At 28.8% G+C, this 25,816-nt stretch overlaps 2 protein-coding genes and 2 pseudogenes across 2 annotated transcripts; 2 read left to right on the plus strand and 2 right to left on the minus strand.

Moving 5' to 3' along the window:
* Positions 1 to 92: 92 nt before the first annotated feature.
* On the plus strand, positions 93 to 1,042 carry LOC126553266 (uncharacterized; annotated as a pseudogene).
* A 3,766-nt stretch (positions 1,043 to 4,808) lies between these two features.
* On the plus strand, positions 4,809 to 5,480 carry LOC126553265 (uncharacterized; annotated as a pseudogene).
* Positions 5,481 to 22,569: 17,089 nt separating this feature from the next.
* On the minus strand, positions 22,570 to 23,919 carry LOC126553267 (uncharacterized). Its single transcript, XM_050208413.1, has 3 exons — positions 23,832 to 23,919; positions 23,164 to 23,756; positions 22,570 to 23,066 (listed from the first exon to the last, which is right to left on the minus strand). Exons 2-3 carry the CDS (start codon positions 23,414 to 23,416, stop codon positions 22,864 to 22,866), a joined length of 456 nt encoding a protein of 151 aa, XP_050064370.1. The 5' UTR covers positions 23,417 to 23,756; positions 23,832 to 23,919; the 3' UTR covers positions 22,570 to 22,863.
* A 534-nt stretch (positions 23,920 to 24,453) lies between these two features.
* LOC126553270 (THAP domain-containing protein 2-like) lies at positions 24,454 to 25,528 on the minus strand. The gene is made up of 2 exons (XM_050208416.1): positions 25,304 to 25,528; positions 24,454 to 24,675 (listed from the first exon to the last, which is right to left on the minus strand). The coding sequence occupies exons 1-2, from the start codon at positions 25,454 to 25,456 to the stop codon at positions 24,454 to 24,456; spliced, it is 375 nt and encodes a 124-aa protein (XP_050064373.1). The 5' UTR covers positions 25,457 to 25,528.
* Between the last annotated feature and the right edge of the window lie 288 nt (positions 25,529 to 25,816).

Genomic DNA, 25,816 nt, shown 5'->3' on the forward strand with positions numbered 1-25,816 from the left:
ATATTAATAATATAATATAACTTAAAAGTAATAATATAAGTTATTAACAATCACATAAAAGTATAAGTATGTATTAATGTAAAAAAAATAAATATGAAAATACAATCACTAATACAAAATGTTTAATTATACAGAAAAGAGACACATAAATTCATAATTATGGACTTCGAGTTCTCAATGGTGAACAAGACAAGCATGGTTGTCATCTCCGGAGCTATATCCAATAGCTTAGACCGTTTTAAGATTAGGAAACTGGAGGGACGACCTCTTTTGCTACCACTTAACGAAGAAGCTCGACCTATGGGTGAGACGGAGCTTCAGGTGGCAATAAGAGAGATAAAAAGAGTGTTCAGAGTAAAAACTGATCTGAGAGATGCTTGTCTGGACCAAATGAAGCAGAGTTTGAATTCAACGAAAAATAATTTAACACGAGGATATATTGACAGTTATATACGTAGAGGTAATAAAGAGAATGTGATAGTAGTATGGAACGGACATTCGGACAAAAATATTTTAAAAAGATTAGATTTAGACCATTATCCTATGTTAAACATAACGTGCTACGATAAGTATTTCAATAAAAATTTTATATTCAGTTTGAAAAATTAGGCAATAAAGAAATAATTTTCGAAGTAGATATCGGTACATATAATAAAACAGGAAGGCTACTTAATTTAGTAGAGACCCATGATATAATATGTAAAAAGAAACACCATACTACGTATGCGCATGATCCGAGAATGGATGTCAAGTATACTAAATGTATATTTGATTATGTGATACGGAAACAGCGATATGAAAATCTAATAAAACATTTCTAAAAAAAATATATAAACAATAACAATAAAAGTAGTAATAAAACAAAAACAACGGTTACATTAATAATCGAAATACGAACGTAAAATTTCTTTTTCAGAAATTCATAATTCTATAAATTACAAATCAACTCTACGAAATAAATAATAACCAATAATGGATAGAATGGAGCAATTAGCTTCGGCAATATCGTTTAACATAGAAACGCAATTTCATATTAATCCAACACAGGGGAGAATGGCATAATTACACAGCTTGTTTTGATTTTCATATAGTTACCGCTAATGAAAATATACTCGTACCTTACGAGGATGAAACTATATTGGAAATGATTGAGGCAGCCAAAAGATTTTTGTATGATATGGCGTTAGACAGAGAATTTGGTGAACCATACTGTTATGAATTAAACTATTACCTCGAAATAATACAGAATCCACGAGATATATTGAATTACAGTAGATAAATGTATGTCTAGAATGAATTGATCAGGTAAAACGAAGTGGTTGGGGCTGTACGAAACACCTATCGACATAACATTTGACATATGATCGATGGGGTGGATTCTATGGCATCCCCAATGAGTAAAGAGTGATCAAGTAAACGTATTAATCAATTAGGGTTGTTGTCAATGTGGACGACGTACTTCAAATGATTAGTATGTCATTCCATGGGCAGCGAATCTTGATTGAGTAAATAAAAAAAAAACATACAAACTGGATGATAATAAATATATATATATATACACTTAGATTTAAGAAAACATACTGTACGAATAAGTTACTATTGGGATATGGAAATAAATTTGAATTGTGGGGAACTTTATAGATTTTGTACTACTAAATTTATATTAAGTAAAAAAAAAAATATTATTTGTATTAATTAATTTACCATATAAGAAACTATTGTAATCAACACATTATACTAACCACATATTTTATTGGAATTATCAAATCAATTATAACACTATATTGTACTATTTACTAACACTATATTTATTGTAATCACAATTATAAATTATAAGAAAACTAACCAACATATTTAAAACATAGAATTATATAACCAAATATTTAATCTAACCATATAATCATTAATTATATTATAATCAAAATATTTAATCAAACTATTTAACCATTTGTAAGTGTAATCAATCCATATTTAATCAAAACTATATATACAACATATACATCATATATTCATATATATAACGAAAATACTTTAAATGTAAAAGCATACAGAGAATTGTAATGTATGTCTTATATCAATGACTTGTAATCGATTATTGTAAACACTATAACATTGTAATAATTTGTAACTTAACTATTTTGTACTGAACTTTGAAAGATTTCTGTCTTTGAGACATAAACCTTTTTTTTCGTGGGGAGGTGCAACGTGCTCTGATACTTATATTAAATGTAATATATAAATTACCATAGCCAACAATACTCTAAACCATGGGAACATAACGGATATCCTTATAGTTATGTTAGGGTGAGCAACCAGGCAAGCAATGATTGGGTGTGGTTGGACTAGGACCGGATCTAATAAACAAAAGTAGGAAACAATCAAAAGTATCATCGCCGTGTGCTTCTTATCCGCTGGGAGATAATAATATATAACTACTATCCGGTGACATATTATGGATACGTAATTGCCACCCGGTAGAATATATTAGTTGCGGAATCACTCACCCGATAGAATATTATAGTCATATAATTGACGCACGCTATCGGCCGGATGACGCAAAGCGTGGGCAGAAGCGGATGCAGGTGCAGATGACCATCAGGGATCTGAAGGTACCGCGGGAGTCCCTGGACGATATATAAGGGGGCCCAGATTAGGCACAATTCAGACGTGATCCACCAGAGTTAGCGCAAGCACCTTCACGTCACCCAGTTTAATATTTTATGTCTCCTGGACTTAGAATATTTTTCACAAGTTTTATTAAATTAATTAATTGGACTTAGAATAATTTTAAATAAAAAACACTTAGAATAATTTCGAGAGTTCAATTATTTCACAAAACCTTTCCAAATCGACATCATTCAACTGATTGTACGTGGCACGTTACAATATGTAATAGGCATGGTTTGATTAATTTTGATAATTTTGAATATTTCTGCAGACCAACTAGGTAAATAACCTTTTATAAATACACTTTTATATGTACTTATACGAACGTAATCACCAATTTTTAAACTATTTTTTCTATTAATAATTTTGCGGTTTTTATTTCAACTGATGTTGGATCTAAATCAGCTTGCGTCGGAGTCATCCTTATTGTTCTATGTTTTGTATTATTATACTCATTAATCAATGAAGGTAAAATATAAATCCAATTGTATGAACCTCGTGCAGTAAACTCTGTAAACATTTTTTCTTTTAATGTACGGTTGAAGCGTTCTACAATACATGCTTTCATGGTGCTATACGTTGAATATTTGTGTATGTTATACTTTTTCATCAATTTATCGAATGTTGTATTATAAAATTCTTTGCGTTATCAAGCTGTAGTAGTTTTGGTGAACGTTTGAGTAATATTTTCGACATTGCATTTGAAACTTCTTTAGCAGTTTTTGATTTTAATGCTATTGCCCATGCAAATTTCGTAAAACAGTCTATGGCGCATAGAATATATTTGTAACCTTTATTTTTTTTCGAGTATGGTATCATTTCAACCAGATCAGCTTGCCATAGATCATTTTTTCCGTATACATTAACTATACGTCTTATGTAATTTTTTCTAGCAGGTTTGTGTAGTTCAAATGCGATGTCTCGCTTAGACATTTGGTATACGTTTTATGTATCCAGCTTCGCGTAATTCTTCGAAAATTGATAGTATTTCGTTGGAAACACCTGTATTGCCAGCAGCTTTTGATGCTAATAGTAGTTTTAAACGGGGAACCAATTAATTTCCAATATTGAAGTGTATGTTTCTGTAATTGTACAGATAGTCCACTACCAGATGGAAATAATGTTGTGATTATATCTCTGTATTTATTACCACCTTTTTTAATTTGTTTGCTGTTTGACGTTAAATGAGCTGATGTTTGAATTAATATAGATTATATGTTTTTAAATCGTTTTCGGTATATAATATTCTAGTAACGAAAAATAAAGATCGTCAGAGGTCAACGTACGAGAATATGTATATAGCGTTAGTGAACTTGAAACAGTTTTGTGAGGAAAATAATTTAGATAAAATAGCAATGAATAAACTAGGTATGAATGATGATTTACAGTGGGAAAAAATAAGGTCAATGTTAAGATACATATTTCGTAATATTAAGATCGAAATTATGGTATGTGTGAACGTAGAATATACGGAAGAAGAGAAAGTAACTATACTAAAACAGTTTCACGATTCTAAACTAGGAGGTCATTTAGGTGTTAATATAACTATTAAACGCATGCAGAAGCAATTTAGATGGGAAGGTATGAAAGATGATGTTAAAAAGTACGTAAGCAATTGTACATCGTGTCAAGTAAATAAAATTTCAAATCGGCATGTAAAGCAACCAATGGATATTACATCAACAAGTACAAAACCATTTGAAAAAATATTTTTAGATATTGTAGGTCCATTACCAACAACCTTGTCTAGTAATAATTATATTTTAACAATGCAAGATGACTTATCTAAATACACGCTAGGAGTACCAATACCTAATCATCAGGCAAACACGGTCGCGGAAGCTTTTGTTATACATTTCGTGGGTAGTGATGTCGTATGCGATCTACCCAAATAGGTGATCACTGGTTATTCCGAATTTCCAAATTATCTTGATAATTTACGACTATTTATTTGTACGTTTATATGACTTCCCTTTTATAGTTCAATTAATACGATAAGATAAAATATATGATAGCCTGACGTCCAGACACATCGCCGTCACCAACTCTTCACAATCAACGTCTCTACTACGCCGAAACTACAACCCGTTTTCTACTAGTTAGACAATAGTAAATAATATTTCATTTTTTAATATTTTATCATGAGTTCAAGAATCGGACATTTTTATCGTAATATTATTTGTGACGAACAAACATGTGTGAATTATTTGAAAAGCAAACAGTTGTTACCTCAAAATGAAGAAAATCATTTAACGTGCAATAAAGTGAGAGAAGGCGTCAGTTGTGGTGGAGATCTTAAAGAAACTACCAGAACAAGTAAAAAGAGAAATTCGGATGGATCATTTAAAAGGACAGTTACATTAAGATGCATCAAAAAAGGGTGTCAAACTTTTCAATCAATACGTAAAGGTAATCAGTTCTTTTCATACACTGATCTCAATGGATGTAACAGCAAATTAACATTAACGGAAATTATGGAATTGGTGTGGTATTGGGTTTACCTTAACCCTGCTCAAACAACGGTACTCTGGACAGGACGAAGGAACCATACTGTTGTTGATTGGTACAACTTGTGCAAAGATGTCGTGGTCGATTGTTTTTCGAAACGTGAGAAAATGGGTGGGCAAGGTTGTATTGTGGAAATCGATGAATCTCTTTTTCAAGGAAAAAGAAGAAAATGAGGAACCCCTAAACAATGACGAAACTGAACAATCAGCAGAAGAAACTAATCAACGAAATTATAGTTCACGGTACAAGGACCGCGGATATTTGGTCTATGTTGGCACCACAATGACCTTCTGGAACGCCGATAGAGTGATAGAGCAACACTTTTGCCAATTATTCAAAGAGAAGTTAAACAGGGAACTATAATTCACAGTGACCAGTGGAAGGCATACGATACATTAAATGAACACGGGTTTACTCACAAAACAGTAAATCATAGCCTAAATTTCATTGATAGGTTAGGTATAAGGACTGATATGACAAAAATGAGAATCCTGTAAATATACACGTGAAAGATTTAGTACTTTTAAAAGATAACGCACATGAAAACAAACTAAATTCACTATGGTTAGGACCATACGAAGTAATTGAAGTAATAGGAGATGAAAATATAGTTATAGAACGTGGCCGACGAGGCATTACCGTACATAAAAATAATGTAAAACGGTATTATAATGATAAAGCAAATGATTAATTAAAATATATAGTATAAATGAATAGATTAAGGGAGTTTGTAAAAAAAAAATAATAATTAATGATATGTAATAAACTAATAAATCATATAACTAGATGTTATTAAGTAGTACTATAATGAAGGTATAATTTTTACTTTTAGATTGGTGATGATGGTTGGACTTAACAGTGCTAATGAAATAAATTCATCGGAATATTATACATATGTACCCTATGAACAATCCAAGGTTTTTTATTATGAAAATTTAGGCCCCACTAAGGTGATAGGAGCAGAGTATAAACTGGTTACGTATTTTTCACTTAAGGAATATAATACAAAGTATGACTTATAAGGTTTGAAAATGAAAAATATAACAAATATATGTACTGACAAACGTCATATAGATTTGTGTGGGAAATATCAAATAGTAATAACTGATTTATATGATGAAATAACTAATCAAAAGGAACGATTGTATATGTCATTAGGAGGTAGTGTTAATCAAACCGATGTTTATCAATACAATAAACGAAACAAAAGGGGATTAATAAACTTTGTTGGTAAAGCCATGTATACATTATTTGGGGTATGTGATGATAAATGTGCAAAGAAAACTAGAGAAGCAATCAAACAAACAGAGGAAACAGGAACTAATATTTTACACATAGTGAAATCACAAACAACGGTAGTAAAAACAGCAGTTAAAAAGATTGCTAGTTCACTAAATCAAACAGAGGCACTATATAAAGAAATACCAACTAAAGAACAAAAATTACATGAGAGAATGATGCAGTTACAGAATATAACTGATGACGTATTAGATTTACTATTGGCTAGCGAAGTCCATAATCTATACACTATGATAACTAATCAGTATGCGTATGAAACCTCAACGTTGGAACGAAAAATGTCCGAAAAATGCCAAATTTTTAGTATTTTTGACATACAAGATAAAATTAGGAAGTTCTGATTATTTTGTTATAATCACACACCATATTAATTAGGAGTTGTAGAAAAACAAATTCAAGTAATTATTGAAAACTTCAATATTTTTATTCTTTACTTTTGAAAAAAAAATATATTATAATCTGAAACTTAAATATTATTATTATTTATAATGTTAATTTACAAATTCAAAATCAAAATAGTGTATTATAAAACGTTTCGTAGTAATTTGGAATTATATTGGATGTTAGTAAGCTTTGTATATCTTTCTTCTTGTTTTCAGCTATTGGAATTTTCGAGTTGTATGCGAGTTTTGTTTTTATACTACCATTATCCTTTGCACCGGAACGTCTTGTTCCTGCTTTTTTCATTTGAGCTTTTTCCCAGGTTATGTCTTTGTAGGAATTCTTGTACAAACAAACTTCAGTGCCCTTCACGAATCTTATAATTTTTATATTTGATATTTTTATTTGCTCACCTTCTGTGTTTTTTTGACAATTGTAACCAATCTCGTCGGTCAACGATTTTAAATCAATAAAATCCTCGAAGCTCAGTTCCTTTACGACAAATGGTTTTCCCGTTTTTTAGAATTCCTAATTATAGTCACTAATTGATCGGGCACGTATATAGGTCCTGATTTTTTGCTACTTTTCATAGATTTTTCAATAACACTATGTACTGTATCGCCTTCGTTTTGTGTGTGACCTAGAATAAGGTATTTATGCGTAATGGAATTTATTTGATATTTTTCCACTGCGTATAAATACATGGCATGTACAAACCTGAAACAAATAATTTAAGTACATTTTAATAGATTTGGTGAATTATATTGGAATTCTAGCCCGTAAATAAATAAATAAGTCCTAAGAAAATATCACAAAATGATTAAAATTTTTCTACCTATTCTTTTGTTGACCACAACAGTTATCCGAGTAAAATATGATGTCACTTCCAGGACGAGAATTCGCAATTTCTTCGATGAACATTAGAAGACATGAACCTATTTCAATAGCACCTCTTTGTCCTACTCCTTCATGCCAGAAATAACAGATGGTATGATCCTTGATTATTTCTGATACCTACAATAAAAATTAAGCAGTCATAAAAATAGTTTTTAAGAGTTAAAGTAACTATTTACTTACTGTAAAATTAAAACAATTCAATCTTGATTTATAGAAAAAAGCAGAACTCTGCCCAGTAGGTACTGGCATAACTGCTTGTAAATCAAAGGTAGCTAAGACAATGTTAGATCCCATTTCTTTAGCCTTTTCATTATCATTAACCTTCTCCGTTCGGCTCAAGTTTTTTTCATCTTGGTGTAGTTGATAGTCGTTTTCCAACTTTGCTTTTTCTTCTGCCGTGGCATTGTCGAACCCTTCACAAAAATCACACTGATCTTTTTTGGGAGAGAAAAATCCAATGTTAAATTCCGTATTAAATATACGAGCATAGCAATCGTAACTCGCTGCAGTTTTTCCATTATCGACTCGCTCTTTTGCATAGTGTCTATGCATTTCAGCAATACACAACCCGCCATCAACGAATTCTCTTGTTGTGTTGGCTCTTTGATAGTGACTTTCGACTCTAGGAATGGAGTTGATGTGTTCTTTTACGGAATTTATTATATCTAGGTCAGCTCTCGAATGATTGCCATGTTTTCCACGTTTGTCTTCTACAGTTATGCCTGAACTAGAAGTTCTTGATTGAATGACACTGCGAATCGTTCTTTCCGTTATTCCAAAAGTGTTAATCATGTAGGTTTTACATACCCGAATTCGATTTCCTTCAAAAAGCAAATAAAATCCACAGTTTTGCCTTCTGGAAGTTTCTGAAGTAAATATACGACGATATTTGAGTTGGAGGGGCTCAATACATGAAGCTAAGTAATCCCGTTGTCGCTGTAAACTAAATTTTTGCATTTTGATGCTTCTGAAATTAGTAATTTGTTTTTGTGCACCACCTTTACGTTTTTTGTCCATCTTGTTTTGAAACCAGATAAACACTAAAATAAATTAGGTACTTTTCGGTTATCGTACTCCAACGGTCGGCCGGCAGTTGCGGTGGTGAGGTTTCACACTAGTCACTTGCATATTATATTGATGAGGTTTTACATTAGATCTTTTACACTACCTCTTACACACACTACGTTATTTTACATTGCATTACTACCTTTTGTACACTGCCACCTTTTTACTAGACTGCTAGGATGCACTACTACTACAAAGATGCTGTGTGGGTGTTGTGGTTTTTATACACTTTCTCCCCACTACATCAGGTCATCTAGTCAGGTCAGGTCGCTTATGTGACCGACGTGTTTATTGCGTAATTGTATGATTGGTATTTAGTTTTAAATTTGATTATTGTATAATTGTTTTCTTATAATATAATGATCTTGGTATTTATTTTAATTTGGTCAATCGCTATTTCTTCATCTTTTAATTATTGTAGTATTTATTTTAATTTGTTAATTAGGACTGCATTGTTTTGTTATAATTGGATGACATTAGATACTACTCATATTAATTTAGTCAATAATTGCTATGTCATCATCTTCTTATCATTTAATAATAGTGACATTTATACTTAATTTGGTTACTTGCATTTGGTTTCACATTTTCTAAATACGCCTATAATTGGAAATCTACTTTATACATTTATTAGAATATAACACTGTGATATTTATATATTACATTATCGCATATCACGGGCCCCAATCGATATGCCAGCAAAAACCAATCACTGTTCTTAGTTAACTTAAGGCTTGTTCTAGGGTTTAATACCTATTTTTATAGTTTTATATGCGACCTACCCCAGGTACTTTGTGCTTTTAATTAATTGTTTTTAAAACAGTGTTTTATGTTTTGCATAGTCTTTGTGTCAGTGTATCAAAGGTGTGTCGTATACTCGTATAGTATTAAAATTATAACAATAATGAACCAGGTTAATACCTAAAAGTGATTTGTACTTCATTAATTGTTTTATTTAAAATTATTAATTTAATATTGATAGGTATAAATTGTTTAGTTCTGTCGTTGTCTAGGATTCCGGGTATTTTTCTATTATTAACAGTCGATTTTCGGAATAAAGGAAGATAACCAATTTATTATATTATATTACTATTTTATTATAAAGGTTTGATTATAACATTTTACATTATTAAACTACCTATTATAAATTATTCGAAGTATGTCGTTTTTCTTGGATAGTCACAAATGTGATAGTCAAATGTGCCGCACCGGACGGTCACCCGGTTCAACGTTCAACTTGTGCCACAGTCAACGTTGAACACGTGCTAATATGCACTAATATTAAATTGTTTAGTATGTTATTATGTTATCTGTTATAAATATAGAAATCTGTTGTTGTAAATCAGCCTATAGTTTTGGGGAAAACTATACAACCACTCTATGCCACCGCCGTACGCCGCACTGTCAATGTATTATCGTTCGATCACGGCGCGGCGGTCTCACACTCGCACACTCACGACTTACACGTTAATGACGATTGACGATACACATTACACACATACGTACAGACTACGCTTGTAAAATTATCATTTTTTTTTTTAAGTTTGCTATTGTTTTGAAAATTCTACTGTATCTCTGTAAAAGTGTGAATTTAAATCTATCTACGACGCACGTGTTGACGTACATCATTGAAGTTCAACAGTAAAGTTGTACAGGTACATTTTCGGTAATTACCTACCTATTTTTTAAGTTAATATTTTGCTCATTATTGTTATGGATATTATAAATTGTAACTTCATATTAAAACTCACTGTACATAAATCAGAACTAATAGAACAAAGTAAAAATAATAGGTTTCATAATAATATAAACAAATATGTATTCAATTTTGTATTGTTAATTCAATATAATCGATTTGTATTAATTGTAAATACTAAATAGTGTCGGTCCAGTATACTAAATTTTCATTTATTTATCATTATTACTCTCTTATAATTACTAAAATTTAAAAATATATTTATGTGAGTTTGTGACTATGCACAGTTGTTTAAATTAATAATTATTGTGGTTGGTCTCCTCTCTATTTTAACCAAAGCTTACTTGTATATTAATTTTGTTAGTTTTAATTAAACATTAGTACAGCTTGTTAATGTAAATGTAGGTACCTAGATATAGTATAGGTAGGTAGTATCTATAGTTTTTTATAATTGAATTAATTTAGATAATAAATACACAACTTAAACATAAAGTGTCAAGATAACTTATAAATATTTAATATACCGTCGAATATATCTATATTATTGAAGTATGTATCTTTATAAGTAAGTAATATAACGGAGGGAAGGAAGTAACAGACCAGCATTCTATTATATCTATATTAAATAAAAAGTTGTGAAAATTGTTTATTATTTAATTTTATAAAAAATGTGCTTAGATATTTTGTTGAATTCTCTACACATTTTGATACCAAAATAAAAAATACCAAGGTATTAAAGTTAAAATTTTAAGTTTTGTAAATACATCAACAATTAATATGCAGTAGGTACTTGAAGACTAATTTAAAAAAAGTTAGATTTGAAACCTGCCCCACCCCCTTTATTGGGTTTTTTCCTGGTATACTTTTATATGATGTTGTCCAGTCATTTCTCCCTAGAACATAGTTATAAATACGTATATTAGGTATACACCTAATACATGGAATATTTTTAGATTAATAGTTAATGGTTGATTAATATTAGATTAACTTAAAATAGGAATGGATGAACAATATACAAATAAATGAAAATCTGAGCTTAAAGATACCCAAGTTCTGATTTTATTCAAATACCTATCAAAAAAAAAAAAAAAATTGATATATTATACTTATAACCAACAAGTATTTATAAATAAGAATATTTAAGTATTACACTTATTAGTTGCACCCAGAGTTGGACAGTGTCAAAGATAAAATTGTACCTATTTTGTATAGTTGTAAGTGATACATTTTATACTTTTACTCAGGATGGAAATTAAAACGTTAATAAGCTAAAGTTAAGTTAATTGAACTTTTAAACCTAAAAAAATAATTTTTTATGATCATTAACTTAATTATTTAGATTTTTTTAATTAAGTAGGTATTTCATTACTGTTTTATTTTAAATTGTAGGTATACCATAACTTTAATACATTTTTATAAGTAACTATAAATCATTTAAATATAAAATTTATTTCTGTGATTTTTAAAAAAAAGTATATATTATGTGTTCAAAAATCATAAATACATTAAAAACTGGTATTTTTATATTTCAACTATTCTAATGTTTATGTTATTCGGTTTGTGAACGACCAGTTTTTACAACCAATCAAAAATGAGTAGTGCATATCATCGATTGAAAAAACATCGAAAACTTCAACAAACTACTGAAATCAAGGCAGAGGTATCAACATCTACAACTGAAATATTAGATATTGAATGTGAAAATTCAAATTTTCTAAATGAATATCAGCATATAACTTTGCCAACCAGCATTGAAGATAATCATAGATTATCTAACCTAACAGATTCATCTCTAGAGTGCTCATCTCTAAATAGATTCCCAGATAACAATCCACTTGATTATAAATATTCTTCTTCATCATCATCATCTTCTCAGAATTCATCAAAATCTTTTATTGATTTTTATACTTAATTGTCTTTAAAATGACTTGTCTATTTTATATGTCTATTTATAAATGTTTTGCTTGTATTAATAATAAGTATGTTCCCGCGAATATTTACGACGACCACAATGCAGTCATTGTTTGTTTCTCTCTTAGTTGTATACATGTTTCATAACAATAATTAATACATTTAAATAAATATAAAGATAAATAAATTAGAATATTACGTTTCAAAATGTAGATAATAATAATATTGAAAATGACGAAGATAGGGTTTATGAAGAAGACCCTTATTAAATAAGGATTTTTATTAATTTTACTGTATTTATCATTTAAGAATTAATAATAAATTAAATTATCCAAATCACAATATAACGTTTTTAACCGTATTTTTTCTATACGTTTCAGGAGATGCAAAAAAGTTAAATTTTTTAAGCTTTAAAATCCTAAATTTCCATTTTATTAAACATTTTTCAAAAAAAAATAAGAAATTTACAAATGTTCGTAATAAATAATAATCAATATCTATTCATATCGTCGATATACCAATTACTAGTTATTATAGTAACTAATACATTAACAGTAGGTACTAATTTTTATGTACAAATAAGTAATAATTCTGTTTTTAAATTTTTTATACAATATTTAATGTATAGTATAAATAGTATAAAGAATTTAAATAACTGTCAGTAGTTTTTTTAATAATATAAAATTATAATTTTTACGCAGCTTATCGTTTTAATGTTATGTGTCGTGTATTGATCAGTTTCTTCTAACTCAATTTCTATATCTTAGGAATATGTACACAACGTGTTTAATAAAAGCCCGAATAAAATCAAGAATTTCAGCATATTTACTGAGTATAAACAGTAAAGCATTATTAACTATTTGACCTAGGTTTATCTAATGATCGGACTCTTACTTTAACAATTTAACATCATATATATTAATATATTATACATTTATGATTTCATGCTAATAATATTTTAACAAAAAAATTATATAATACCTATATAAAATTCTACAGCCGTTCTGTTACACTACTGTACAAGTACAAACTTATTAATTAATATTAATTATTAAATTAATATACTAGTAAATAATTACTTACCAAATACTGAATATCAAAAAGCCTCAAAAAAAAAAAAAAAAATGATTCTGGCGTACAATAACCAAGTGAACAAAGTATTATCCAAAAAATAAAATACAATTAATAGTACATTTAAAAATAATAAATTAGAACACCAGCCGTCAGCAGCAGTCGACAAAATGTCGAAATGTCACTTATCACCACATTGTCTTGATGTTGTTGTGTTGTGCGATGTAATAATATTTATAAATTATTAAGGTACGGTGTCCAAGGCGCGGCTAGCCGCAGCGGCTACTGCTGCGACTCTTGGGTGATCAGCTGCCGATGTCTGCCTGTTGTTCTTCACCGGCGACTGGCCGCTGCGGCTCATCAAAATTAGTGTGGTTTTAGTGCTCGTATAGTACAGACCTATTTATTCTGTGTGGTATAGTATTCAATATGGTCGATACGTACATCATTAATAATAATAAAATCCTGCAGCTTTTATTGGAGGAGGAAGAAGAGGAAGACAAATTGTTTTCCTACTTAAAACCAAAAAGAAAAAAAAAAGCCGACATTTTATATCAAAGTCGTCCAACTGAAGGTTATTTTAAAATTTTAATCGAAAGATATTTATTAAATAATGAAACAAAATTTCGCAAGTTTTTTCGGGTCAATCGTCAACAGTTCGATTATTCATTATCCTTAGTTGAGTTTGAACTAACTAAACCACCCAGCAACAGAGTGAAAACCCCGATTACAGCTGCAAAAAAACTGTCACTGACATTGAGGTAACTATAATGTATACATAATATTTCTTGTAATAAAACTTTAAGACATAAGCAGTGGCGCCGAGGCAGTATTAAAATAGTCGGGCAAACTTTCCATTATAGGCAATACACCCACCACGTACCAAAAAAAAATTTTTTTAGAAATTAATGGGGGGCTCTGCCCCCCCCCCCCATACCCCCCTTAATAATATTCCTCTATATACAACAACACACATTTTTATATATCTCTTTAAAAATTATTTAAATATATTATAAAAATTAATAATATAGGTACACATAACTTGAAACAGTTTTAATACCGTAATAATATAAATTATAAGTTACTAATAATTAATAATAGAATTTCACAAATAAAATATTAGTAGTAGTAGTTATAAATTATAATATAATAAAATAGATAAAAAAAAAAAATAATTTTAACTTTTAAATTAATAATTTTTAATTATTTTAATGATAATCACAGTAAAGAGTAAAATATTCACAAAAAACAAATTAAAAAAAAATAATTAGATTATTTTAGTATTTTAATTTTTTATTTAAAACTGTAGATTTTGTAGCAAAGTTGTCTATTATTGTTTCTGAATCTAACTGTATATCAGCTTCACAGGTGATACGCATCAGATCTTCCAATCTATCTTCCCCCATTGTGCTTCTTAAACGAGTTTTTATTAATTTTAATTTGGAAAAAGATCTCTCTGGGGAACAGCTTGATACTGGAATAGTCACTCCAATTTTTATAAGCATAAATAAACTTGGGAAAATAGATTTTAGACCAGCTTTACAGAAATCTTGAAAAACACACATTAAGCTTGATGAATTTTGCCACCTTTTTAATTGTTCAGATGTAGTATTGTCACTGTTTGAATCGTTAGAACTCAAACTTGAATTGTAATCATTTAAATTAGGATGCAAATAAAATGGTAAAGTTTCATTAACAATTAAATCACAATTTATAAACTGTTCATACTCCCTACGGACATCTTCTAACTTTAATAATGTATGATATACCAAACAAACAGCCTTAAATGCATCTATAGGAATGCTTTTAGGGTTTTTTTTTAATTCTTTTATACGTTTGGTTGATAATAAAGCAAAATCTTTCATTACTTCAATAGTTTTATCAGTAAATCTTTGACTAATTTGTGTTTTAATAATATCTAATGCTACAAAATAAGTATCTACCTTAAACTTTTGAATAGGATTTTGTTCAACTTCATCACTACATAATTCCCCAGCCATTTTTCTAACTTTACGTTGTCTTGTTGTCTGCAATGGCTCAAATTCCTCATTCTCATATTTATCATCAAATTCTTTAGCTAATATCAAAATATTTTCAAATGTTTCTTCAGTTCTCAGTGTCACTATGGACTCTTTAGCACTATTAACTAAATGCATAGCTGCTAAAATATCTATGTCACGAGCTTGTAATGTACGGGTTAATGGTTCAAGTATTTCAAATATTTTTTTAAAACTAAGAGCTGTCATTAAAAACCTATAAGAAGTCAAGTAGGTAAGCAGTCCATTACAATCAGCACCAAGTTTGAAATCAGATCCTCCGTCTTTATTTCTTACTTCTTCTATCGTTTGATAAACTGCATCGTAAACATCAAGTACGGTATTTAAGGCATATGCATGTGACATCCAACGAGTAGTGTTTACACGTTTCACTGATCTTATTTGTTGTTTTGGATATAGTTCTAATTGTTTTTCTCTAAAAAAAGCTGATCGTACTTTACTTCCAGTGATAAAAGTAAATATTTTTTCTAAATTTCCCAATAGATCCACTGCGTTTGAACAAGATCCTACTGCCTGACTAGCTATTAGGTTTAACCTATGAGCAGAACACCAAATAAATAGGGCTTGAGGATTTTGTTCCAGTATTTTAGCTTGAAGCCCATTGTACTGTCCACTCATGTTTGCAGCCCCGTCATATGACTGACCCACTAAATTTGATTTCCAATCAAGATTATGATAATTAAAAACATTTTGAAATAACTCAGAAAGATGAACTCCGGTAGTGCACGGAGATTCTCTTAATGCTAATAATCTTTCCATAACTGTACCATTAGTTTCATTAACATACCTTATGATAAAAGAAACCTGTTCCTTACGGGATATATCAAAGGTAGAATCAAGTGAAACACTGAATATTCTTGATGATTTAATATCAGATTGAATAATTTGTGATATGTATTCTGAAACAGACTCAATTAAAAGATTTTGCCGATCCCAGGAAATAAAAGATGTATCTTTACGTCCTTTTAATTTGAGAGTTGAAACATGAGACGCAAGTGCCGGTGAATGTTCAGATAACAGAAGTACCAAGTCTTTAAAATTACCTTTGAGTTGATCAGTCCAGCGTTCTCTATGCCCTCTAAAAGGCAAACAACGGCGTCCCAAAAAGACTGTAACATCTAATAGTTGTTTCACAATTTCCCTATTAAGAGCTATACTTGATTTTCGGTTTACTTCCAAGGATGGAATTAAGGGTATAACAGATTCCCTTAATTTCATTTTTAATGAAGCTTCAATATGAGCATTAGTTGTTTCATGGTTAATTATTGCAATGCCCATATTCTTCCAGTGAGAAAATCCATCTTTTACCCAAGCTTTAACGGTTTTTCTTCCTAATAAAATACAGTCTAAACAAAATATCTTATTTAGCGATGGTGAATAAGTTAACCAGTTTCTTCTTGTTTTAGTTCCATCTGTATGAGTTCTGTAGTACCATTCTGCATGAAAATGCCGTCCATCTTTGTCTTTTAAAAATTCTTTATTTGGTAGAACATCACAAGTTGGCTGACATGGTCCCCATTCCACAATCATACTTATAATTTCTGGTGTAAAATGCTTAATTTTTATTAACAGGAAGGGATCATTTTTCCAGGTTGAGGCTGCTGATAATTCAAAAAAATCTTCAGAAGTATTCTCCTATAACAAATTTATTTATACCTTATAATTATTATGTTAACATAACAAATAACTACACAAAAAAAATTACTTAATTTTGAATTTAATAGTTTATAGTTAATATTTTCCAAAGTAAAACATCACAATTATTATATAATTATGAATTTAATATACCTAAAACTTAAGTTAATGAGTACTACAAATTAATAAAAAATTCATTTTTATTTAAATTATTTAATTATTTTAATTAATAAATAACTATTAATTATTTCCCACCATTGATAGTTGTTACAATATTGTGGTAGCTACAATTCTAAAATGTTGGTTTAAAAATCGTTCAAATTCTTAGATATTTTAGGATATGTAATCAAAATTCAAGGTTGAAAAAAAATTTCTAACAAATCTTATACTAATCAGTAATCTTAAACAATCTACTTAATACTTACTACAATACTACCTATTAATATAAATAATAAAAATAGTTATCAATATCTATTTTTTTTTTTTTTTTTTTACTAGTCAAATTACAATATTGTTTTTAATCAAAAATGCAATTGCTTACCTCCAAAAGATGTAATTCAGTAGATTCACAATTTTCCAAACACAATAGTTTTTCCTTTTCTATACTTGTAGCCTCTAAATACTCAATATGTGTATATTCAACATTTTCCTTTGAACTTGTAATAGCAGACAATTTTTCTGTGTTTAATGGATTTAAAGAATTTATATAGTAAATTTAGTTAGAAATAATGATTAAAAATTTACTTTTTAACACATCGAATGTACAACAAAAAATTAAAATTTATAATTTTAATTTGGTAAAATGCCAATACATTTTAAAATTATAAGTAGATATAAATAATATTTTTATAATTACCAGCAGTAGGAGTGTCAGTTGGTAAAATGTCACTGACCGATGATGTTTGATGGTAGTTGATACATGTAGATTCAGTATTTCCCTTTGAACTTGTAGGGTCTTCATAAACAGCAGACAATTTTTCTATGTTTAATGGATTTAAAGAATTTATATAGTAAATTTAGTTGTAAAACAATGAATAAAAATTTCTTTTTAACACATGAAATGTACAACACAAAATTATAATTAAAAACATGTATTTTTAATTATAGCTTTTTGTATTTTTTCTAATAAATTGTAAATTGTTTATTTTAATTTGGTAAAATGCCAATATATTTTAAAATTATAAGTAGATAAATAATTTTTATAATAATTACCTGCAGTAGGAGTGTCAGTTGATAAAATCTCACTGACTGATGGTATATGAATCTCTTTATCAGAATCAGGATTTTCTGTTTTCGGTCTTTTATATGAAAAAAATGATTTAATATCGCCACATCGATCATTTTTAGATTTTTTGTTTGGTTTAGTTATTTTTGTCGAAAATAAAAGTTCACACTTAGCTAAATGGCGATTCCAATTTACTTTGTTCAAATTATTTCTTAAACGATTACAAAAATTACATTTTTCACCTTCACTAGACATATTTGAATTAGCTATTGAACTCTGAAGTCTAAACCAAAACTATTAAGTAATTAATATTCAAATCAAATCACAGATTTCCCAATAAAAATTGACAATCCACAAAAGAATCTTGTTTTGAATCATTAAAAGATAATAACACCAGAGATAAATAAAATAGGTAACAAATGTTCAATATTTAAAATCGTCCGACAATTTCTTTCCAACAACTATGAACTAAGAAGACTGAAGAGTACAACAATTATTACGCCAATTGCGGTTATAAGTTATAAAATAAAGGGCACACTGGACACTAGGCATAGACAATACTTATATTGTAGCTTATGAAATGTTGATAAAACCTATTCACCGTACGAACCCGTACATCCATACTAAATATAATTTATAAATAGACTTTTTTTTTATTTTTCCCGTACCTACATAGTTACATGATATTATTAACATCAACGTCCACGGGCCAACTATATATTATTAATGATAAGCTATTAATATAGCTATAATATTAATACCATTAATAGAAATATAGAATTATTAGAATTGACAATAGTTCGTAGTACCCATACCCATATAATATTAATTATTATATAGGTACATTTATCACGATATTATATTGTTATTTACGCTGTACACATTACACAGGTCTTACTGCATATAATTGGTAATTCTTATTTCTTATTGCTTATTAGTTAATAGTTATTATATTCTAAAATGGCTAACGGAATTAATTAATTATGTGTTGTTAAACAATAATATATCTTTAAGAAGTATAGTATAATATTATTATTATTTACAAGCACTAATTTGACCACCACCACCCCAAAATTTTGGTCGGGCGATCGCCCGACCTATACCCCGTGTTCGGCGCCACTGGACATAAGGACTAAAGTACCTTCATACGACTTTCTTAGTAATTCCACTTGTTTACATTCTCATTCTCATTTAATTTGTTATCTTAAACGCATAATAAACTTTAATATAATTATGTTTTTTTTTTTTTTTTAATAGGTACATGGCTACCGGTGAATCATTTCGCTCATTATCGTTTAGTTTTCGAATATGTCATACATATATCAGCAGAATTGTAAAGGAAACATTAAAAATTTTGAAAAAAAGTTTACAACCGATATTTTTACCAGATCCAAGTGAAATTGACTTCAAAAAGAAAGCAAATGAATTCTGTTACAAGTGGAACTTTCCCAATTGCATTTTGGCCATTGATAGCAAACATATTAGAGTTCGGTGTCCAGATAATTCAGGGTCATTATTTTATAATTATAAAGATTTTTTTTCCGTCGTTTTATTGGCAATGGTTGATGCCAACTGTAAATTTGTAGTAGTGGATATAGGCTCGTATGGAAAAGAAGGAGACAGTGGTATTTTTCTCAAATCCATTATGGGGCAACAGATTTTAAATGGTTCATTTAGTTTTCCAGAAGAATGTTCTCTTCCTGATTCAGATATAATTGTCCCTCATGTAATCGTCGGGGATGAAGCTTTTCGTCTACATACGAATATAATGAAACCCTACTCGAGAAAATCAAGCAGAAATGATTCTACAAAAACGGTATTCAATTATAGACTTAGTCGAGCTAGACGTGTGACCGAAAACGCGTTTGGTTTGCTAAGCCAAATTTTTCGTGTTTTTTATCAACCCATTAATCTCGAAACCTCGACTTGTGACGACTTGATATGGGTAGCTTGTACATTACATAACATGTTAAGGGATGGTTATTTGGAAAATAACAAACGCCCATACTACGAATATGACCATGACCAAGACTTACCTTCCAACAGCATGTTACCCACACGTAGAGGAGGTGGATTTTTAAATGCAAACGGATTCGAGGTGAGAGAACGATTTAAAACATTTTTCAATAATGAAGGATCAGTATCTTGGAAGACTTAATTTACATACATTTTATACTTACTTATAATTTTTCTTAACTAATATTTGTAATTAGGTAGTTATAATAAAACAATGTCTTAATATTATGTTCATTAAATACTATAAGAAAAACAAAAATTTTAAATTTTTATTAATTATTTTATTTTATGATTATGTAATACTTAATAACAGTTATGTATATTGTATACTAATTATTGTAGTATGCCGGTGAAGATGTACTTTCGAAGTCGTTTGTAGGCGAGAATGTCAAGTGCGGTGGTACGGTGGATTGTGGGTTGATCATTGTAGAATATGAAATGGCAGACGATGATGTTTGAGAACGGTCTGAGTCAGAATATGAAATTGGCGATATGTCTTGTGGGTTAGAAACTCCTTAGTAATGTTGTTGGTTTTGTTGGAAGTTTTGAATAGGAAAATAACCAGGCGTAGCAATTTGAGGAGGGTTAGCATATTTTTCTTGAAGTTCATTTATAAACATAAGTGTTTTTATTTTAGCTTCATTAATGCCTTTTGTTGGTAACTTTTTCACGGTTTTAGCTATGCTTTTAAAAAATAAATCAACATCGTCTTCTTCGTTTTTGTTTAGGAGTTATTCATTTTGTCGTTGAATATTCTGAATAATAGCATTTCGATCTTGCATTTTTTTAGCTAATATCGCGGCCAGCTTATCAGTTTTTGATCTAGCACGATTACCCGCAAATGAGCACCCTGGTAAGTTTACATCATTGTCGTCTTGGTCTTTATTGGAATCGTCAACATCAATCAAATCGTCAGTACTATAGTGACTTGATAGAGAAAGTGTGGCCATACTGATAAGCTATACTGATAACCACCATTAGTTTCCTATTTTTTTTTTACAGGGCTGTAAGAATAAGAAACACTTTACTCAGTTTACTCATTAAAGGAGTCGACTACAACAGTAATACAATAATCATACATTACAATTTGAAATGAGAACTTATATAAATGTTATGAGTTAACCCAGGACAAAACAGTAACACATTAAATGAAAAATATTCAAATAATTCAGAATAAATGATAGATTATTTATATTTTATGACAAGATTGAGACTTTATGTAATCATTATTACAATGCACAGGTACTAGAAAGTAAAATTGTAATTAATAATGCTACTGTGTATAAATAATATATTTTTTTCATAACATTAAACAATCTTGTTGAGTATTTCTCAATTTTTTTTTGGTAATAATCAAATTATTGTTTAAATACCTAATAAACGTAATTAGTTTTAGATTTAACATTTATTTATTATATATACCTCACACTACATTTGGTATCAAAGTTATCAAGTAGAACTAAGAACATTATAATATTGTACCAATAATAAACAATTTTAAATGCCAACTAAATTTAGTAATACTGTAATAACTAATAACTTTTTTTATCATTTATTATTAACAAGATAAGTAATTACTAATAAGACATTTAAATTGTAAAGCTGATACCATTTATAAATTTAAATGAAAACTGCATACTTAAAATTAAATATTTTACAAACATGAATTCATATTTTAATATAAAATTGGATAGGTACCTATGAATGAATAAAATACATTAAAAATCATTAAGTTAATACTTATATTTGAACAATAAAACATTATAAATGGAAATTATATTTATATAATAATAAGAAGAATATGTAATAAATCACTTGTTTCCATGTGCATCAATTGACTTGCTACTATATTTGTTAAGGAGCTTTGAATTTTTTTTACCTGAAATTTTTAGTCTGAAAATTACAAATCTATTTATGATAAACTTTCTAAGATTATGACATTCCGGAATATAAAATTGAATTTTATTAATTTGCTGTATTAAAAACTTCTTAATATCACAATTTCGGTCTTTAATATGAGGAAAAAACTTCTGGAAAGAACCTTCCATTTTTAAAAAGAAATCAAATGTATTTTTATTACAAAAAAATAAACAACCTTTTTTAAAGCGTTTTAACTTAGATAATTTTGTAAACTCATAATCAGTACTTGAATTAGATCCAACAAAATTTAAACAATTTTTACATAATTTAGACTTTTTTTTAATACTATGTGTTATATAGCCACAAATATTATACAGAGAATTTAATTCACCATTATTTAGTAAAAGAACATGTGGCTCAGCAGCTAAATTATCAGTAATTTTTACTTCAGACACATTATTGCGTACTTTAGGTTTTTGTATGACATCCAAAAATCCAGACAACAATTCCCTATCATCTTCATCACAGTTTCTATTGGACACATCTTTTAAGTACTGTGAAACAGTAATAAGTTTTTAATTATTTTTTACCTGCAATGCATTTGGTACAACATTTTTTGATCTTGAAACACAAAAGAGATTTTCTAAACAATCTTGAGTGAATCGTGATGTTAAAAGAAACTTGAAGCCTCTGTCATTTAAAAAAATATCTTGAATCTGTAGTATAGATGTAGTAGCAAGAATTGATCCACTTTGAGAAGGTTTCCATAGTGTCTTTGCTAAAATAAATAAAAAAAATGCAGTAAACTATAATTTAAGTTTATTTCCATGATTTATGAATAAAAATTATACTATTATAATTAAATTATAATTTACCTCCAACTTTTAGTTTTCTCATAATATCAATGAATTCATTTAAAAATGAAATTGCCTCTTTGTAAACTAATGGCTTCAATTTGCTTAGTGCCATTACTGGATTTTTTGATGTCATCAAGTTAAACCATTTGTCAATAATTTCAATGTACCAAGCAGTAGTCAAGTATTCTGGTTTATGAAGTTCTTCAGCTAAAAACCTTAATGCACTAGAGACATCATGGCTTATAACATTAGTAGATTTAGACACTTTCATTTTTTGAAAATGATTCGGAAATAAGTCTTGTTCGGTGAGTTTTGGAGCCAATTGGAATTTTAAATTTTTTTGATAGTTAACTACATCTAGTATATGTTGAGCATTAATCTCTTGATTGGGCAAGTTATATTTTTTTTTATATCATCAGATATAGTTAAAACCTTGTTAGTCATCAACATATTCTTCATGTTTTTAAAAAGATACACTGGATCTGGAACAATGTAAATTTTTCGAGTAAAATCATATGGATGTGGTATGAAATTGCAAACTTCAGAATGCTGTTTAGCTTGAATATTCAATTTTCTCCATAATGCTTGGTTAGAACTTCCCATATCCGAAACTATTGAAACTATTTTTAAACCAATTTCCTCACTCTTAGCTATTATATCTTTAATAATACTATCATATACTATACCGTTAACAGATTTTCCAGTAAAATAATAGCCAACAGTTTGTTTCCATTTAGAAGTAATGCCACCCAACATGAAAACCATAACATTTGTGGCAACTCCTTCGTGGTCTGGTAAAGTGATATACCAATATATTTATTCAGTGAAGTGTCATAGAGTGATGCTGGTGTAATTGCCATCTCATCCATTATTAATACACATTCTCTCTCATATTCACATTTGAAGGATTCAACTTTTATCTTTAAAAAATCATATACTTCATCCAATATACCACTATCAAATTTTAAATTTTGAAGTCTTCTTCGTAATGTACGTAGGGAGGGTAAAGGTATATTCTGTAACAATATTTCATTATAACCATTATTTCCACATGCAAATTTAAGCTTTAGGGCCTTTTTAACAGTTTCATTAGTCCATTTCATAAATATTGTAGATTTTCTAGATAAGGCTTTCATTTGATCATTATTAAAAATTGAAGACAATCTACTTTGCTGCTTTTGTATGATCATTTCAGCTGCTTTTAACTTTTTTGTTGTATTATTTATTTGCATTGACCCATAATTTTGAACATGCCTTGTTATATTTTTCTATGTTATTTTGATTGCAATCAAATTGGCTCTCTTCATTTTATATGTGAGAATTATTATTTAAAAGGGTTTTTGAATCAGTTGAAATTTCATTGGCACACAAATTATTTATTTCTGTTAAAGGAACATTAGATGTATCCAAAGGGGGCTTTCTTTTTTTTATAACTTTTGTAAATGAAAACAATGTTGGAAGAGCATTACACTTTAAACGGCGACTTCCATCTTCCCTAATCTTCTCCCATATATTTTCTTCAAAATGCACCTACAAAATACATATGTTATTATAAATAGGTACATAGCAATACTATACTAATAAATTTAATCTACATAATCATTTTTGATAGGTATACTGTAAAAAATAAAAAATAAATTATAATGACTATTTTAACTTTTAAGTAGGTATATTTTAATACCTATTGTAGACTGTAGAAAACTAAACCATTTTGTAAATTATATTTTATACATTACAATAGGAAAATTAGAGAAATATAATGTAGGTAGGCAGTGACTTCCAGACTTGAATAGTACTCCAAATACCTTTTTTTAAATACCTATACGAAATACTTTTAAAAAGTATTTTACCCAAGTCTGGACTAACTTCATAGTATAATTATAGGTTTATAAATTGAATGATTAAAGTGTTTTGAGAATTTAGTTAAGTAGAATAAGCAAAAAACTTTATATTTCATTAAAAGAGTACCTACCTATATATTTATGAGATTAAAAATATTATTATACCTATCATATTCTATATTCGAATAAATAAATTATCATCTATAAAGTAATTTAAATATTTAAGTGTATAATTTGTTTGCTATAAGCAGGTAGTAAAATAATTATAACTACCCATATAATAATAGATTTGATGAGTTTTTAATGTTAGAACTTACCTCACATATACAAGAGTGTTGTGATGGTGTCCATTTTTCCTTTTTTATTTTGGCCACCCAAAGCTTTTTCCTAATAGGATCTCTGGGAAAATGTTTCATCAAATATCCTTTTTTGTCCGAGTTTGAACAACCGATGGCTACACAACAAGGCATGATGAATAAATGCAAAACAGTAAAAATAATTTGTACATAAAAACACGGCAACGAATAACGAATACTATTAGTTCTTTTGTAAATACTTATGAGATTAACCAAATAACAAGCAACATAGTAACGATTAATAGTAAACATGGTAAATCCGATATTATTTATTAATATTTCAACAAAAATAATTTTATTTTTTACCAGCTAGCCGCGGCTGCTTATATTATATTTAGAATTTATATTAAGTTTTGTTATCATAGGAAACTAATGGCGGCAAAGTCTTTAAGCCAATCAAAATTATTCTCATACATGGCCACACTATCTCTATCAAGTCACTATAGGCAGTACCAACACTTACATTTTCATCTT

The sequence above is a fragment of the Aphis gossypii genome, unplaced genomic scaffold (assembly GCF_020184175.1).
Source record: "Aphis gossypii isolate Hap1 unplaced genomic scaffold, ASM2018417v2 Contig00113, whole genome shotgun sequence".
Lineage (NCBI taxonomy): Eukaryota > Metazoa > Arthropoda > Insecta > Hemiptera > Aphididae > Aphis > Aphis gossypii.

Coding starts and splice junctions, on each gene's coding strand:
- LOC126553267 (XM_050208413.1), bottom strand. CDS start 23,416: ATGAAAGTGTCTAAATCTACTAATGTTATAAGCCATGATGTCTCTAGT. Junction 23,067..23,163: donor GAGAAAACTAAAAGTTGGAG/GTAAATTATAAT, acceptor TATTTATTTTAG/CAAAGACACTATGGAAACCT.
- LOC126553270 (XM_050208416.1), bottom strand. CDS start 25,456: ATGCCTTGTTGTGTAGCCATCGGTTGTTCAAACTCGGACAAAAAAGGA. Junction 24,676..25,303: donor AACACTCTTGTATATGTGAG/GTAAGTTCTAAC, acceptor TGTATTTTGTAG/GTGCATTTTGAAGAAAATAT.